We start from the raw sequence: 17,948 nt of genomic DNA on the forward strand, positions 1-17,948 counted from the left end.
GCTCCCGCCTTTCTTTTTTAATTCTCCCCGTACGGTGGGCGGAGTCGACCAACGAGTAGAGCGCCTTTCACCCAGTCCCGTGGCGGCTTGCCGTTCTGCCATCGGCAGAGTAATACGTAGTAATCCATACAAGCAAATAGTCCACGCGTATTTTTATTTCTGTGGGCTTATTTTGCGGCTATATTATCTGCGAATGAAACTATTTATTCATGGAAACCTAAAAAACAAAATAAAGCGAAAGCAAAGCCTCCACGGAGCTGGCTGAAAGGCACTCCACGCGTTGGTCGACTCCGCCCACCGTACGGGAAGAATTCAAAAAATAAAGGCGGGAGCCGAACGTTAATTCGATTTATTTAGGGAAATAAGCCGCACAGGGCAACAAGTCGAAGTTTCTAAGAATGCTCGGAACGTGCAGATTGAGTTCCCGCGGCAAAAAGACGAGTTCAGATTCCTCTTCAGTGCACCTTTAATGCACAAGGGCACTGGGAAATTGTGTACAGCGGGTTGGCAGCAGCAGCGGGAAAACTTCGTGTCAAATGCATTAACAGGTGCTCACGGCTTTGCCGATAATTCGTTGTCTCGAGGCCGGTTACATTTCTCTGGTTTTGGAGAGGAGTTTATAAGTTACTTCTTTGTTTCACTTTTTGCTTCCTCACCAGCTTAAGTGATCACCCAATTTTTTTTTTTTGCTTCAACTAGCACTTGGTGAGACCCATTTTGACTGGGAATGTTTCATCAGTATTTAACAGATGATTACTCCTGAACTTTGAGTCTGACCATAGCTTGGGAAAGCCCGGCAAGAACTTTCGTTCTTGAATATGGGTGGTTCCCGGTGGTTGAAACATGATTAGTGGTTTTTGAGGAAAGAAAATGGCGCAGTATCTGTCTCACATATCTCAGTGGACACCTGAACTGCGCTGTAAGGGAAGGGAGGAAGGTGGGAGTGAAAGAAGAAAGAGAGAAATAGGTGCCCTAGTCTCCCGCATAATTTCGACCACCTGGGGATCTTTAACGTGCACTGACATCGCACAGCACGCGGGTGCCTGTTTACCCTACATCGAAATGCGGCCGCCGTGGTCGGCTTCAAACATCAGGCCAAATGATACATGCTGCTGGTTCAGTAAAGAGAGAGAAAGTGAAGAGAGACAGCTGGTGTCTCGTGGTTACAGCAATTTCCTGCCTCATACAGATGTTGGATTTCGAAGATTCAACTAAACATGAGAGAATGTCGGAAACCACCACTGCAAAGCCAAATTCAGCTAAAACAGAAAAAGATCAAAATTACATAGTCACAAAGACAAAAAAGCAATGACATGATCCACAGGTTTAAGACCACTTGAATCTTTTAACATTTTTTATGGAACAACACACTATTATAGTGTCTGGAAATGCATTATACACTTTTGCAGTATGGTGCAATAACCAGCCAACAATGTTTCAAAGTGACCAATATCATTATTGCTTTCCACTGTATATAAATCGCACACTTTTCTCCTCAAGCAATTAGGTGCTACGCTTTATGCTTTTATCCTCTAGCGACACACACTTCTAGGGAAGAAGCCCATCAGGCAATTGGTCATTCCACAGACACACATGGTCTACCAAATCATGAACTTCGAATCTGAGCAAGTAACTCGAAGATAGCGCCTAACTGTGCTGACTTGAACCTAACTGATGAACTGGTAAAAAAAAAAACGTGATAACCCAACCTCTCTCAGGTCACGTGCATAACCCGCCATTTCTAAAGTGTTCTGAAGGATCAAAAAAAAAAAAGACTGAAGGTTTTCCTCACTATACGATTCCACGGACATGCATCCAGTACCTCAAAGAGTACACAAAACCCTGGTTTTTCTCTATTCTGCTTTTAACACGGCATGGCTATCTCTCTCTTAAGTGACCATCGGAGCTAGGTGCCAGAGTAGGAATTGTCCACTTTATACAGACTGTGTCCCGCCACAAAAGAAAATTACTACCGCTAGCTCTTAATTTTTTACCGTGTTTAGATGATACGAACATTTCTTGCCAACAGATGGAAGGCTGGATACAATCGTCGACAAAAGTTTACAGGATTCGAGTTCACGGGAAAAAAAGTTTCCGTTCAGTCAGGCAAACCGATTGGTGAAAACCCAGGAAGAATGACGGGCTTATGTCCTCCATTCCGTAAAACAAATACCAGCTAACCCAGTAATGAAGTAATGCAGAAATAAATCTTTTACCGCAAACCCGCATCCTGTAAACCTTTGCTCATGACGTGGTACAAACAGCACGGGGCACATTTACAAAGAGGGCAGCTCGACACCATTGCCACTCACAAGTCACGAGAACAGATGAAAAAAGTTAGCCTCATATGCTCATACTGTTTGAACACTGCAACACTGCCCTTTTTAATAAAAGCTGAATGGGTTGTAACAATAACAGAACACCAGCATGCAAAATAAAAGAAAAGGGGGAGGGCACATGACTGCATATTTTTTTTTTTACCCCTACTAATGCTGTAAACGCCCTATGAACTCATTTGCAATATTTGCTGCAAGCTGAAGCCACGACTTTTTTTTTTTTTTACATTATACATTACAAACCACAGTAACTAAAGAAAAAATTGGAGCACAACCAAGGCCCTAGCAGCTGCTACCAAAGTCCTCGGAGGATGGACAGTTGGATGAGTTGATTTTCAACCGTAAAAAGAAATACATGGAGGAACAAGACAAAGCACAAAATAAGACTGGACAACAAACAACAATGCTACTAATTAGTACCACTGTACTACAATACCTTTCTACTAAAAACAGAATGCGCTTTTCTTTCTAATACCCCTGTCACATGGTCAGTTTCAAACTTCACTGAGTCGATGCTCATCGAATTCACTGCAGATCAGAGGTTGTCTGTCACACGGCCACTTTCAAGCCCGATTGATTCAAATCCTGCTTGGCTCGATCATGATTCCCCAAGCGTTCTCGAGGTTTGAAGCACAATTGAGAGCGGGCGTTGACACTTGCCCTCACTGATCTATAGAAATAAAAGCAAGTTAATAAACGCATAAATTGATTAAACCACATGATAGACCATTTTTAGTGCACCATGCGTGCTATACAAGGGCGCATGTTTACACAATCTAATCTCCAGGCTCTACTGTTGGTGCAAAGATAGCGTCCCCATGTTCACTGGCTGACGTGACCACTACCACTGGTCCATGAAGAAAAGAAAGCATTCACTTTACTTTTGTCCATGAAAAAATTCATCTGAAAAACTGTCTGTGCACCCCAATTCTTGGCCGATCCCCCTGCGTGGGCATGCGCCGTTGTATCCGTTGTATGAGGATAACAACAATAACAACAACCTTCGCACTGACACCACTAACCCTGTTTGCACGGTATTGGCGGACATTAGCATGCTATGAATCACGGCAGAATTTGGCACCACACTACGCAAATGAGGGAACTTCTCAATGAGCATTCAAAACGCCTGCGAAGCAGCAGATACTTCGATCCTGCTCAAAAACCTCTATGCAGGTCGAGTTCAGTTAGGATCAAAAGTGCCCATGTGACAGGGGTATTAGTGTTTCGCTTGATTTGGCCCTATACTCCGCGGCGTGATACATAAACGCTGCGCTGAGGTCATTACGCGCAATTAGAATTCCACGATTCTTGGGACATGCAAACGGAAACAGCGGTGTGGCGTGCGTTTCGTTCGGGTGACTGTACAGAGGTCGAAACAGGAAACATGCGCACGAGAACAAATTCGGGCAAAAGCGGCGCCGTCGTCATCAGCGTCGCCGCTTGGGCTTTGGCCGGCGCTTGCGGTCCGGCTGCTTCGGCAGCAGCCGCCGCTTCGGCTGGAGCTGCTGCTCGACCAGGTCAGCAAGCTTGCCTTGCTCGGCCAGCATCGAGAGGAAGGTGCAGATGAACTGGTCGTAGTTGTGCGTTCGCCGACAGTCGTCCACCTGCGGAAAAGTCGTGCCGTCCTCGCCTTGAGTAAGGCACTTATTAATTAGTTTTAAGGCGGAAGCCTTTAATGCCTCATCGTTGTCGACAGAAGGTTGTCACGCTTTTCGGTTGATCGAAATGGTTATGACGTCAGAGTGCGCGGATTCGAAGTAATGAGGTCACCCACGGATGCCTACGCCCCCTTTTGGAGCAGACGACAACTAATAAAATAGTTGTCGTCCGCTCCGACAGGGGGCGTAAGGCGCCCGTGGGTGACCACATTACATACCTCATTACTGCGAACAGAGCCATGGATACAACCGCACTCACGGAAGCGTAGAGAGAGTCGTGCTAAAGAAGCAGTCAAAGTCGGCAGTCAAAGTCGGCAGTCAAAGTGTGTAGTTAAATAAAGCACTAGTACAGCACTGTCTCGCAGCCAATGCCAAACAGTGCGCCAGGAAAAGCTTTTGCCTTGCAGAACTTTAGCGAGCCAAAGTGCCCCCTGAATTTTTGTCAATGGGAATGTGACTAAGGAGGGTGGGGAACACCATGGTTGCAGGGCCAGAGTTGCCACTTCTGGAGATTTACGCGGACATTTGCAGATATGTTTTTGAGTGCTACGGTGTTAAGGTTTCCACGACTCAACGCAGCATTGCTAGAAGATTATGACGGCCATTTATTTGCCTCTTGCTCTGGAGATGTCTCTTATAGCTTCCTAGATTGAGAATAGACTGAGTGCCACAGCTGCTCAATCATAGCTTTTCATAAATCAACTGCATTAGCTTTGACCAGACAGTAATCTGTTAGATGGTTTAAGCTGGACAAAGGGACAGAACCAGTACTTATTATAGGGTGCCAGAAATCATCCCATGTGCTTTATGTTCGAGCCTGCATCCCTGTCCGAAGGACATCTACTAGCAATAACTTGAGGAAATAAGTCCTAATATGATGCAAAATTAAAGGAAAAAGATCATTACTGTCATGTACAAGCCTTCATTGAAATTTCCGGATGTTCAGGACAACATATCTATTCCGAGAAAAATTGCGATTTAAACATTTTTCACAAAGTTTTGTGTTCGCAGCCAAATTTTCATTTTTCGATATAAATGTTGTTACAGATATCAGCAGGAATGACGAAAGAATGGGAAAATGACTAATTTACGTTATTAGCACAAATATAACACAAGGAGTTTGAGAACTCGGGAAAACCTTAAGAAATAATATGACTGTAAAGAAATTTGAAGTCGTTCAGGCCAAACACAGCCAAAGGAGGATCCACTGCAGGTCAAGTTGCTATCAGATAAAAGGTTGAAGTTTGCAGGCAAGCCTGGACTCAGTCAAGAATTGTCAGTCCTAGCTGCTGAGTAGCAAGTGTACCTGAAAACTGCTCGAGAACTGAAATCCAGTGACAGAGACCTCGCACCGTTTCTTTCTAAGCAAGACTACCAAGGTGATGATGACATCTGTCTTTCTGGGCAGGAATGAAAGCACTGATCCCAACACTCCATTGCACTCGAATGTTTGTCCATGAAAATCAACTCTGTTGGTGCCATAGAGTTTCTTACTATTACCTAGAGGGAAAGCTGGCGGCGCTGCACTTCAGCCACCATGGACGCCCAAAGCATCATGGGGCGGTGAGCTACTTGTTGCGGCACAGGCGTAATTTTTCGGAAACATGGAGTGGCACTACTAAGACGTTACATTCCGAAAACGCTGTTCGTGTGTGCGCAGACGACTTTCGCGCGAACGCAGTGTGCAAAACCCATAGTAGTGAAAATGCGACAACACTCGACGCCAATAAAAGGTTTCACTTTTCCGAAATGCCATTAAAAACCTCTTATAGTGTTTAAGCAATAACATTTTTTTTTAAACATATTTACTTTTAAAAGTGCGCCTGTTAATTACGGAATATTAGTTTTTATAGTGTTCATTACTAGGCCAATAGGAGAGCGAGTCGTCTCTTATTTTGGGCAAACTTTGCACTTAAATGCTTTTCTGCTCGTTTGTTGCAATCATTAGACAAGATATTGAATGTTAGGACGTTTGTAGTTATCAAACAGCTTTATTTCTTGATTATTTTTTGGCCAAAAGTTGCAGTTCCGCACCAAGTAGCTCACCGCCTCATGATGCTTTGAGCGCCCATGGTGGCTGAAGTGGTCTCGAGGGGCCTCCATGCAAACTCCCATAGACGGGATGCCAGCTTTCCCTCTAGGTAATAGTAAGAAACTCTATGGTTGGTGCAGAGTCATCATTTAATTGTTAGGAGAACTAGTATCAAACAAGTGCCATTCTTTGAGTGAAGATAACTGGAAAACATTACTTGATGCTGAGTTACAACAGCCAGCTTCAATTTTAGAAGGACCTCCGCAGCATGCAAGACGTGTGTAAAAAATATAAGCTTACACTTTTTTATGCTTCCCGCGGAATTTTGGGGATTCTTCATTATGCATCCGCGAAATTTATAATTTTTCATCACAGAAAGTTAGGGGCTTTATTCATGCCTTTCTGAATGCACAGTGGTAACAGTGGATTGAGTGCGCTCAACAAATGATGTACTTCCGACAGCCATAGCTGCGGCTTAGTGGAAATTACATCCGCTGTTAAGGGGGGACCCTGGTCTTGAAAAAAAAAAAGATTTTTATTAATGAAGTCACAGTTATGAATTTTTCAGGCCACATGTATTTTTGTGCGCTGATTCTAGATATGTCATTTAATTTCGTGTAAAACAATTCCATGAGCACTTGTGCAATTTTTATGCAAGTATTTTGGGAAAAGTTTTGCAGAAAATTTGCTGCAGGAAACTCTCTGAAATGTACGCCATTGGGTTCTCTTGACACCAAGGAATGCAATAAGGGTGAAATTATCATCGTGGCTATCATAGAACTTGAGTTATAGAGTTTTGAAGTTGTCGCTTCAGAAATGAGAAGAAAAATGTGTATTCCTGTTTCTGAAGTGGCAGCTTCAGTACCCCATAACTCAAGTTCTATGATAGCCAGGATGATAATTTTGCCCTTATTGCATTCCTTGGTGTCAAGAGAACCCAATGACATGCATTTCAGCGAGTTTAATGCAGTAAATTTTCTTCAAAACTTTTCCCAAAATACTTGCATAAAAATTGCACAAGTGCTCAAGGAACTGTTTTAGAAGAAATTAAATGACATATCTAAAATCAGCACACAAAAATACATGTGGCCTGAAAATTTCATTACTATATCTAGTTTAATAAAATTTTCTTTTAAAGACCAGGGTCCCCCCTTAAGCCGAAAGACAGGGGGATCAAGTTCAATCCCACGACCAATAGAGGAAAAATGCAAAACGGTCATGTTCTCTGCTACTTTAAGACATGTTAAACAACCTCGTAAGTGCAAAGAAGTGGCACTTGCAAATGCACTCACAACATATTTTCGACGCTTGTCGACTTCGTCCTTGAGTGCACTCTCGCAGGCGTTGATTTCAGCCTCGACGGTCTTGAGCAGTGCCAGCAGGTCGTGCGGAGCAAACGGATGCTCCTCGCCAAGCCTCACCACGACTAGCCGGTCTATCTCTCCGCTACTCGTCGCTCCTGAGGAGAGAGAAGAGGTAAAAACAAGCCGTCCTGTGACAATGCCGGGAACCAGACATGCAACAATGTGAAACTACAATGTACGTCAGTGTTTTGCGCTCACCGTCATCACTGTAATCATTCTTGGAAACAAAGAAATGCAGTCACTCACCAAACCAGAGAAGATGGGATTGACATTTCGAAGCCCATACACATTCCTTGTTCACGGGTATCTTACCGTACTCACCTATGGAGCAGAAACATGGAGGCTAACAAAGAGGGCTCAGCATAAGTTAAGAACAATGCAGCGAGCTATGGAAAGAAAAATGACAGGTGTAACGTTAAGAGATCGGAAGCGGGCAGAGTGGGTGAGAGAACAAGCGCGGATTGATGACATCCTAGTCGAAATCAAGAAGAAGAAATGGGCTTGGGCAGGGCATGTAATGCAAAGGAAAGACAACCGCTGGTCCTTAAGGGTAACGGAGTGGATTCCAAGAGAAGGCAGGCGTAGCAGGGGTGGCAGAAAGTTAGGTGGGCGGATGAGATTAAGAAGTTCGCTGGGATACGGTGGCCGCAACTGGCAAAGGACACGGCTAATTGGAGAGACTGGGTGAGGCCTTTGCCCTGCAGTGGGCGTAGTCAGGTTGCTGCTGCTGCTGATGATTGATAATGATGATGTTCACGGTTTCCTAGAGAGTCCTTATGAACAAAGAACCTGCATGAGCTCCAAAACATCACTTCCATCTTCTTTTACAATGTTAATGAGTGCATTTCTTTGTTTCCACTATGATACTTGACCAGATGAAATTTCTTCGAAGTCTGGACTATAGTACTCACTCTCACTGTAACATCTGTCCATACTGCCAATATTGGCAACATATTCCAGGGTTTATGACGTAGCTGTCCACCATTGACATATAGTAAACTCACCTGGCATTGCCCCTGACCGATCAGTGTAATTCGAGTGTGTGGTATGTCCAATGAGAATGCTGAAGCATGCAGCCCCTAGTGATGGGAGTCAACTATACCACTCTCTTCATCAACAAGGGGTGGGCAAAAAAAAACCTTGACAGTATGACACTGCCTCTGAATATTTCACGGTCTGAAACTGTGCTTCAAATGCAATGTCAAGAATAAACCACTTCAACTGGACTAGTTCTTCTAGAGCTTTGTCTCAACAAGCTTTTCACCACTACACCTTGCTTTACCTAAGCTTGCAAATTTGACCTCAGTGATCTTGAAATACACTGGTGTCTTGCCAAAGCAACCCCGCCTTTTTGCCAAACCAGACCTGCACGCAAGTCAACTGTATTGAAACAGTGGCAAGAATTACTGTACAAACTTGGCTTTTATTTCTTTTTTAGGGAGTGATATATTAATATCTGGACCAGCATGCATTTTGGTCGCCACATGCGTTGCTAACAACTGCAACATGATACAGCAATAGCCGCCGCAGTGGCTCAGTGGTTACGGCACTCAGCTGCTGACCCGAAAAAGGCCGGTTCGATCCTGGCTGCGGCGGTCGAATTTCGATGGAGGCGAGATTCCAGAGGCCCGTGTAAGTGCGCGTTAAAGAACCCCAGGTGGTCGAAATTTCTGGAGCCCTTCACTACAGCGTCTCTCATAGCCTGAGCTGCTTTGGGACATTAAACCCTCAAAAAATAAACTAAACTATGACACAGCAATTCCTGGTTAGTTTACCTTAGCCTCTACAACAGACATTGGGTCATAAATGATAGACCAAAAGCTAGCCCCAAGCAATTTAGTACATGCCAATATTACGTGAAACTCAGCGAGACGTCCATCCAGTGGGAGAGTATAAAACACAGTACAAAAATATTTAATCTGAGAAAAACACAACTCTCAAATGGTGACAACCTCCTTTTAGTGCGAAACCACTCTTCCGAAGGTCCAACCACGAGCAAGATCTTGGCATCTTTGTATGCTTGCATGTTTATGGGTTTGTGCCAAGTGAAAGTAATAAATAAAAAGAAATAAAACAAATATCCACGACTGGGAGTTGAATGCGCGGCCTTACGAACAGATCAGCTTCGCAGGCCAGTCCATGAGAGCACTAGGCTCTAGCTGCGCGTTCTTAGTTTCAAACGTTTCTTATGGCTCCAGGAAGCATGATACACACTCAAAGATTCATATATTCACAGTGAATAATTTATTATAGCATTTTTAGGTGTACGATTTTCGGTTTCGGTTTCGGAACGCCGAGTTGTACAGTGACGTCACAGAGGGGGAAGATCAACTGCTTCGTTTGGTCACGTGGGCCCACAAAAGTTGTGACGCACCTACTGCTGCATCGTCTGCTTTCCCACACACGTGCTGACCAGCGCATGAAAACAAACAACTGCACGTCTAGTCCCAGCAGCTCGGATTCTGACAGATCTGATTCCAATGAGTGAGGACATCGACTTTTTTTTTGTTCGCACGCTAATATCGCCTTCGCGGGTTCGCGTGAGGATGCGAAACACTTTGCAAAATGCCAGTAAGCATCGCTGCGCCGCTCTACCCAAGCTGCGCCCACAACCGGTGTCACACTTCGCTGCCGTGCAGCAGTACCTGAGCGCTGCTTGGGATGGTGTACAAATATCACAAGAAAAGACAAGATCGCCTTGTTATCAGAACTGCCAGCTATACTCGAGCAGCGACAAAGCATGTCTGCTTTGGGAGCTTTCGGGAACGGCACCGCTCGCGGGCGCTCCGGGCGACGAGCTCTGCTGCTGCCTAGCTGCCGTGGTCGTCGCTAGGCCTATAGCCTGTTTAGCAAGCGGCCGGCGCTTCGGAAGTCGCCTGCGCTATAATAAAAGGCCTGCTTTTCACAAATACCTGTAGTGTTAACAGAATAATCTCACAATAAAATAATAGTATGGTCAATCTCCTCGACGCCTTCGGCAGCGGAGCTAGCGAGCGCCAGGCGAGCCGGAACCCAACGTCGCGCCAGCGGCAGCTGCTAGGCGCGGTTGTGAGAAATTTGCTCATATCACAGTTGTTACCTCTACTAGCAGCTCAGTATTGGTCAGCGATCCTCAAAAATGACACTTTTTTCACATTTCTTGCCCCATGGTTTATTATTTACGTCAAGAACACTCTTTAGCTCGCTTTTATGACGTCGGCAGACGGTATCCAGGCTGACCTACCGGCCGGCAGACTCGGCGTACTTCATGTCCGCACAAGAAAATACAAAACAGCCATGCTACCAGAAAGGATGCTTTCTAGATTCGAGATACGACAGCATGACTGTGCTAAAAGTGGATCTTTCGGCAGCGACACTGCCTGCGGGAACGCCGGCCGACGACCTGCGCGCTGGTCCCAGACTGCCCTAGTCGTGGCTAGGCCTAGCTGCTTTCGGATATCGACTCCGCAGCTGAGGGCGCTTCGGGACTGGCCAGCGCTCAGAAACGTGCTCCGCTCGGCACCCCTTTACTGTGAACTCGTCCCATAATAAAAGATATGTTCGATTTCCACGACGTCTTCAGCAACAGAGCTAGCAGACGGCAGGCGAACCGCACCAGGTAGCAGCAGCACAAAACCGGCTGATGAAATTTGCTTGCATCGCAGTCATCACTTCTACCAGGAACTCGGTATTTGCCAACGATCGTCAGAAACGATGCATTTTTGATATTCGTATATCCCAGGGTTTGCTATGAACGTGAACAAACAATACTACAGCGTTCTTCAGATGCCGGCGTTCGGCACGAAGACTGGCGCAGACCGCCCGGCTCCAAGGAGTGCGCCCTATGTCATCATGACGCTGCCGCTCTCCGCGCTCGCATTGGCTGCCGTTTCCCGTCGTTGTTGCCGCGAGCGGCCCGCCGTTGACATCTAGCAGGCCGGACGCAGGCAACGAGCTGCAATCGGACGTTGCGACGCTGTTCGCAACGGCGCGCCGCAAACCGAGCGAGTGGCGGTTAGCAGCAAACGCGGCTCGCTGGTGCGTCGACTGCGCTCACGCGGTGTGCCCCGCTCATCGTACGTCACTGTATTTTGGTATGACGTCACTAAAACTTTCATTTTTCTACACCCCTTGTGACGTCATGGTTGATGGCGCTAGCGATGGGTCTAGATCGTAAGAGTGAGCATTTAGGTAATCTTTGGAACCGAATTAAAATATTTTTTAAACGTTTGTTGCGTCCAACACCTGGCTGTGAGTGCCCTTGCATACATAGGAATCGCATAGCAGGCTTTTTATAGTTTCAAAATTTGGTGTCTCCACCCCTTTAAGGGGGGACACTGGTCTTGAAAAAAAAATTTTTATTAATGAAGTCACAGTTACGAAACCTTGAGGGAATATGTATTTTTGTGTGCTGATTCTAAATATGTCATTTAATTTCATGTAAAACAATTCCTTCAGCACTTATGCACTTTTTATGCTAGTATTTTTCGAAGAGTTTTGAAGAAAATTTGCTGTGGAAAACTCGCTGAAATCTATGTCATTGAGTTCTCTTGACACCAAGGAATACAATAAGGGTAAAATTGTCTTACTGCCTATCATAGAACTTAAGTTATAGAGTTTTGAAGTTGTCGCTTCAGAAATGAGAAGGAAAATGTGCATTCCTGTTACTGAAGTGGCAGCTTCAGTACCCTATTACTCAAGTTCTATGAGAGCCAGGATGGTAATTTTACCCTTATTGTATTCCTTGGTGTCAAGAGAACCCAATGAAATACATTTCAACGAGTTTCCCGCAGCAAATTTTCTTCAAAACTCTCCGGAAAATACTTGCATAAAAAGTAAATAAGTGCTCAAGGAATTGTTTTACATGAAATTAAATGACATATCTAGAATCAGCGCACAAAAATACATGTGCCCTGAAAATTTCATAACTATGACTAAATTAATAAAATTTTGTTTTCAAGACCAGTGTCCCCCCTTAAACTGCAACACACTCTTGTGCTGTGCATTGCACATCCTGTTCTTCATCCCCTAATACTGCTATGCAATTAATATTCGTGCTTTGAGCTATGTGGCGGTAGTGACAGAGAGATGTGCGCTGCCTGCGTTAGCATGGACAATGTTGTGGCGGAAACATGGCATTAGAGCAATACACGTTGACATTGACAACACTGCTGCAGAAACACGACTGCCCCTGTGTATTGCCAGCTCTGACATTTAGGGCATTTGAATAAATAAATGTGCTGTTCCTTACAAGCGTCTAACATACAAAACTTTTTCTCATATAAAAGTTTGATTGTGGCCTCTAACCCACATGCACCTGATGACTATTGTGAAATCAATGCAGAAATGTTAAGAGCTTCTTCTTGCTGCTGTTAATTTCTTTTTGTTTCTAGTGGGGGCGAGAGGTATGCTTCGAGCTTTAAATTCACCAGCATTCAGAGCACATACTGCAAGCATTTTTAGACATTCGAGTGCACATAGGCAGAGCCATAAAGCTAAACTGCCAGGTAAAGAACTACGCATTAAGATAAAAAACAGGCCACCAAAAATGAAATGCACGGAGTCTGGAAACTGCACTGTTTCCGTTACATTCATTTGCTTGTTCAGTTTCAGTATTCATACACTACATAATATTGGCGAGCATAGCTACCGTATTATCTGGTGTATAAGACGCGGCTTTTTTTCAAAAATCTTGCTGGTGCGTCCTATACAAGGGTGCGTCTTATATGCGAATTTTTCGGCTTTTTTTTTTTTTTTGTGAGTTCAGAAATTACTCAGGTTCATGTTAAAGCTTTTTTCACCGGAAAAATATCGCTACCAATAACGCGGTTGTAACACGGCTATAATGCGGGGACCGCCATGCGCAACTTTTTTAGGTGAACTTTATCATGAAACGGCGGGGATGATGACTTCCGGGATCACAAACACGCAGCCGTTTCGGAGGCCCCAAGCAAAAGTAATGTGAAATGCCAAAAAGATGGCGACAATCGCGCTTCTCGCCATTGTCAAGACAAGCCGGCATTTTTTTTAGTCTCCCTTTGCAACTTTGTTTGCTCTGTGGACGTAGTACGTGCATTGTGCCAAGAGAATGTTTCAGCTGCATTGCCTCCAGAAAGGGGCAAGCTTTTTGATAGCGCATCCGAAGATGAAGACTTCGAAGGTTTTAAGTGAAAATAAAATGTTGTTAAGGACATAAGGAGAGTTCTTTCATTTTTTTTTTTCTGTTAAAACGTGGGCGGGTATGGCATGAGTGTCGCCTTATCGATCACTTAGCGTTGCTTACGAACTCACAGGTACGGTGCATTTCACGATGGTCACACAAGCATATTTAATTAAGCCTCACTAGCCTAACTGGGTAAATTTGGGTGTGTCTTATACACGGGTGCGTCTTATATGCAAACTTTTTCAATAACAGCCTGCATATATGGCAGGTGCGTCTTATACAAGGGTGCGTCTTATACACCGGAAAATACGGTAAGTTGCATTGGCTTTCTTGCCTGAGGACTGCTGTGGTGTCGTTGACTGCTGCTGCTGCTGTGATTGCTGCTGTGGCTGCGATTGAGGTTGAGGTTGCTGTTGCTGTGGAGACAAGGCAGCCGGCTGTGGAGGTGGTGAAGCACCCGGTGGAGACGCTCGCACAGGAGAGTTAAATGCGCTTCCAGCCTCCGAAGCCGTGTCCGTGCTCGAAGAACCCGAACTGGGGGCAGGAGAGTGTGCCTCCATGAGCGGGCTCTTGGCATAGTTGTGCCCGTCAAGTGCCGGTTGGTCCCGAACCTGCAGAGCAAATGCTGGGTTACAGCTCGGTACAGTACCATGAAAGTCGTTGGGACAGACATTCTAGGAGCCAAATTTTTGCATCGAGTCTTCCGACTCAATCTTTTAATAAGCAATAAGTGGTTTGGCATCGTGTGCTTTTTGAAAGGAGTCCTACCCAACCCTTCTAAGGGCTTCCCTTTCCTTTTGGCACCCCTAGTGAGCAAGAGAGTAAAAGGACAGTTCTACAACACTAAAAAAGCTAGTGTATCCTATGCCAGTAAGTTGCACTCAATTTTTCTTATCTTCTTTTCCAACACCATGATCATGAATGTGTTGTTCAAGGAGACCAGCCAACAGTGGAATTTCATTTTCAGTGACAAAAGAAAACTTTTCATGACATTTGTGACAGAAATTCGGTGAATGTGTGTCTGAGATGGAAAGAAAGAATATGGATTGGGTACTGATAAGATAAGGTTAGGGATATGGTCGAACGCACCAAATGGCCAACCAAAGTATTTCGGGTCCCCTTTAAACGTCAGTAAACTCTGTTCAATCTCCGGCTACAGCATTCTCAGTTTAATAAGCCAGCATTATTCTTCAGTAACTATCAACCAAGCAGAAGCAATTTTCACTGACAAAGAACTCGCCCAAATATGGCTGTGTGAAGTGCATTTACCATCTGCTGAAGCGCTTCCAGAACAATGCCACGGTTTGTTTTCAGTGTCCGCAGCTTCTGTTCGTACGCTTGTCTTCTGTCGGGGACAACGGCCATAAGGTTGAAACGGATATCCCCTCCACCAAGCCGCTCCGTGATGACCTGTAGCAGTGCATTCAATAGTAAGGTAGGCAAAACTTGAAAGCTGAGGTTTAGCATAAAACAAACATGTATTACGCATCATATACTGTACATTTATAATTTCTACTTTGAAATGTCGCTGAAGCTACTATTCTGTGCACATCCATTTTTCTAAACATTTCACCAACAGCTGAGTGTCATGACGGGATACTGGCACCAAATTAACACAGTTGCTTCTATTCTCTATTTTTTCAGTTTAAACTTATTGGAAGAGTCATTGATAATAACAGAATGTTGAATTTCTGAGCATGTTAGAGGTTTTTGTTGCTTTCAAACATTTTTTACGAAGGCTTCAATTTCCCATAAACAGGAGTCCAGCATAACTTCATAAGCTGGCGGTGACATGTCTAATGTTAACAGCAAAAAAAAAGCTGATACCTCATTGCACACTTTTGATTGCTTTCTAAGTCATAAGACAAGTACTGCTCAGTTAAGTTCCACACCAAGTTTCACAAATAACGATAATTAACTACAAGCAATGCATCTGAGAAGATTTCTGAACCAGTCCTACCACATCATGCTGCTGCTGATTGCACCACGTTCAACAGTTTCAAAAATCAAAGCCACTGTGACCATACCGCCACAAATAAGTTATCGCCCACTGTCATAATGTGCACAGCAGGTGTGGTAAAGAAGAAAACGAGGTAAAAATTTTGGACCTGAACGCTACAAGCCACAACTAAATTCTGGCGTATGAGCAGTGTAATTTACAGTAGGCAATCTAAGTCACTAGTCTGTCCGTCAAGAAACAAAGCTTTCTTGCCATGCGAAACTTGTCCGTCCAGTCTTGGCCAGACTGCCACGGTCCGTGGTCAATGGGAAACGGCTTCAGGCCGTCCAGTTCGTAGAGGCGGCCGTCGATGGGCACATAGCTGACGAAATGGAATGCTTCCATGGTCCGACCCATAGGCACACCGTGAGGCTTCTCTTGGGGCTGCCGGGGTTCCGGCTTGGCATGCGTGTTATGCGCCCTCGCCAATTCGGGTGTATTGCCAATGGCGTAACCTTTGCTCTGTGGCAAGAGAAAAAAAAAATAATGTGAGACAGTAGCCATACTGGTCTACTTGAGTGGATGCTAATGAGTAATTGCACCCTTATTTCATATGAGACAGCAATGCATTAGAAACTTATGTAATGCTTAGACAACGAGCACTGAAGCAAGACCTAAAGGTAAGATCGAGTTCTCCTCTGCATGAATGGTTTGTATTAACGTCGCAGTGGCTGCCATGTTGGTGAACCAAGACAGCAGTGAAAATCTACAAGCTGATTTACTCTGCTTATTGTCACCAGCTCTGCTCTGCGCACATTTTAAGTTAAGCGTGGTTCACCATCATGGAAGCCGTTATGTCTCACACGAACATCTATAGAGGGCGTGATTCCATTTAGAACGCAAATACAGTAATTCTTTACTGACAATGTACTATAGTGAAATAACATCACGTCAAATTATAAGCACACCTTAGAGGGAGCAGGAGTGGGAAGGACACACAAGGATTTTACTATAACAAATGATAGAGAAAAGGCAGAAGCGTGGGGTCCTTGACAACACAAAACAAAATGAACAAGGGAAGAGGGGAAGACTCGATCCACTAGCTAACCTATCGACAAAAGGACTTGTCTTCAACTTGTCGTCAGAGGCAAGTCTGCTCGTCGAAACGTTGGTTAACAGACTGAGGCTCCCCTTCGACCCTCATACCATAATAATACAGGTATGTTATTTTTGCTCCCTCAGAACCATCTGCAATCCCATCTTGCTTCAGCAGGGCCTCATAGCGAGGTTTAAGTCACAATATTATTTAATAAAGCGACAATATTTCATGGTTGTGCAGCCTGTCCTATGCTCTTCCCTTTGAGGTTACACAGCGAAGCAAATTCGAGGCAATTTACCGAGGAATTGCAGTACTGTTAAGGAAAAAAAATTGAATGTCTTGTTCACAGTAACGGCTGCAGGCGAATCTGCAAAGCGAAAACAATCTAGACACTACAAGAACTACATGTTTTTGTACATAACATGGCATAACAATAATACAACTGCCATGTTGACATTTGTAAACGAGATTAAAAACGACCAAACCCCCCTGTCCCTTCGTGCTTAGTGCCCTTACCTCTGGATCCATGTTTTTCGTGTACTCTTTTAACCTCGTGAGCGTCGAGCCCAGGTATATCTTGGAGCAGTTGAGCAGGATACTCAGCAGCGAATGTGTGGCGCAGGAATTGGGAACGATCTGCGACAGGGAATGGTAAGTCGGCGTACCATCGAGCTGTCACTTCGGCCCGCACGTCTACTCTTGACATACCTGGTGCGCAAAAAAGATCGAGTTGACAATTTCCTCTTTTTCGACAAACTTTTCCTCCTGGACGACAACTTTCCTCCGGGATCTTCTCTCTTCGATCCATTTGAAGAGGAATATAAAGCCGTAGACGGGCCTGCGAAGCGACCATATGAAACAGTTCGCAGTTTACCTGTTGTGTTGACGCGCCTGAGTTAATTCCTTGGAAAGATGACATTACAAGTACAGAACTCACCCTTCTATAGACTTTTGAAGATCGTATATTTCATCCACCTGCACGCCTTTCACGCCGAAATCCTCCAGCAAGAGCGTGAACAAACCTGCAAGTGTGCCAAAGAAAAGATGTTGATGCCCGCAATGTTTATGTGTCGGTTACAGCTGCCGCGCTCGGCAGTTAGTTGATACCTGGATCGCTTTCGAGTTCAAGCCAGCCATCAGCGAGGCGATTGAGATCCACTGGCATGGTGCCGAAGACGGGTTATCCGTTGCTGTTTATCAAAAACATGCTGACAAACAGCCGGCGAGCGGAAAAGCCGGTCAAAAAACTTATGCGTTAGCGTGGCTTCCACAGCCACATGCCTGTAACTGCGTTTTCACCGTCGAGCAGAACGCCAATGTAAGAGACGAGTAACTTCATACCTCTCTAAATCTAGCGGCATAACGCGCAATTTTTTTT

General features: G+C 44.8%; 1 protein-coding gene across 1 annotated transcript; it reads right to left on the reverse strand.

The window, feature by feature from the left end:
- Window positions 1-32: 32 nt before the first annotated feature.
- caly (ubiquitin carboxyl-terminal hydrolase calypso) lies at window positions 33-17,889 on the reverse strand. The gene is made up of 9 exons (XM_089563098.1): window positions 17,678-17,889; window positions 17,508-17,592; window positions 17,279-17,408; window positions 17,087-17,206; window positions 15,745-15,993; window positions 14,802-14,942; window positions 13,867-14,143; window positions 7,319-7,485; window positions 33-3,940 (listed from the first exon to the last, which is right to left on the reverse strand). Exons 1-9 carry the CDS (start codon window positions 17,733-17,735, stop codon window positions 3,764-3,766), a joined length of 1,404 nt encoding a protein of 467 aa, XP_089419224.1. The 5' UTR covers window positions 17,736-17,889; the 3' UTR covers window positions 33-3,763.
- Window positions 17,890-17,948: the final 59 nt, after the last annotated feature.

The sequence above is a fragment of the Amblyomma mixtum genome, chromosome 10 (assembly GCF_055824585.1).
Source record: "Amblyomma mixtum isolate Tamu chromosome 10, ASM5582458v1, whole genome shotgun sequence".
Lineage (NCBI taxonomy): Eukaryota > Metazoa > Arthropoda > Arachnida > Ixodida > Ixodidae > Amblyomma > Amblyomma mixtum.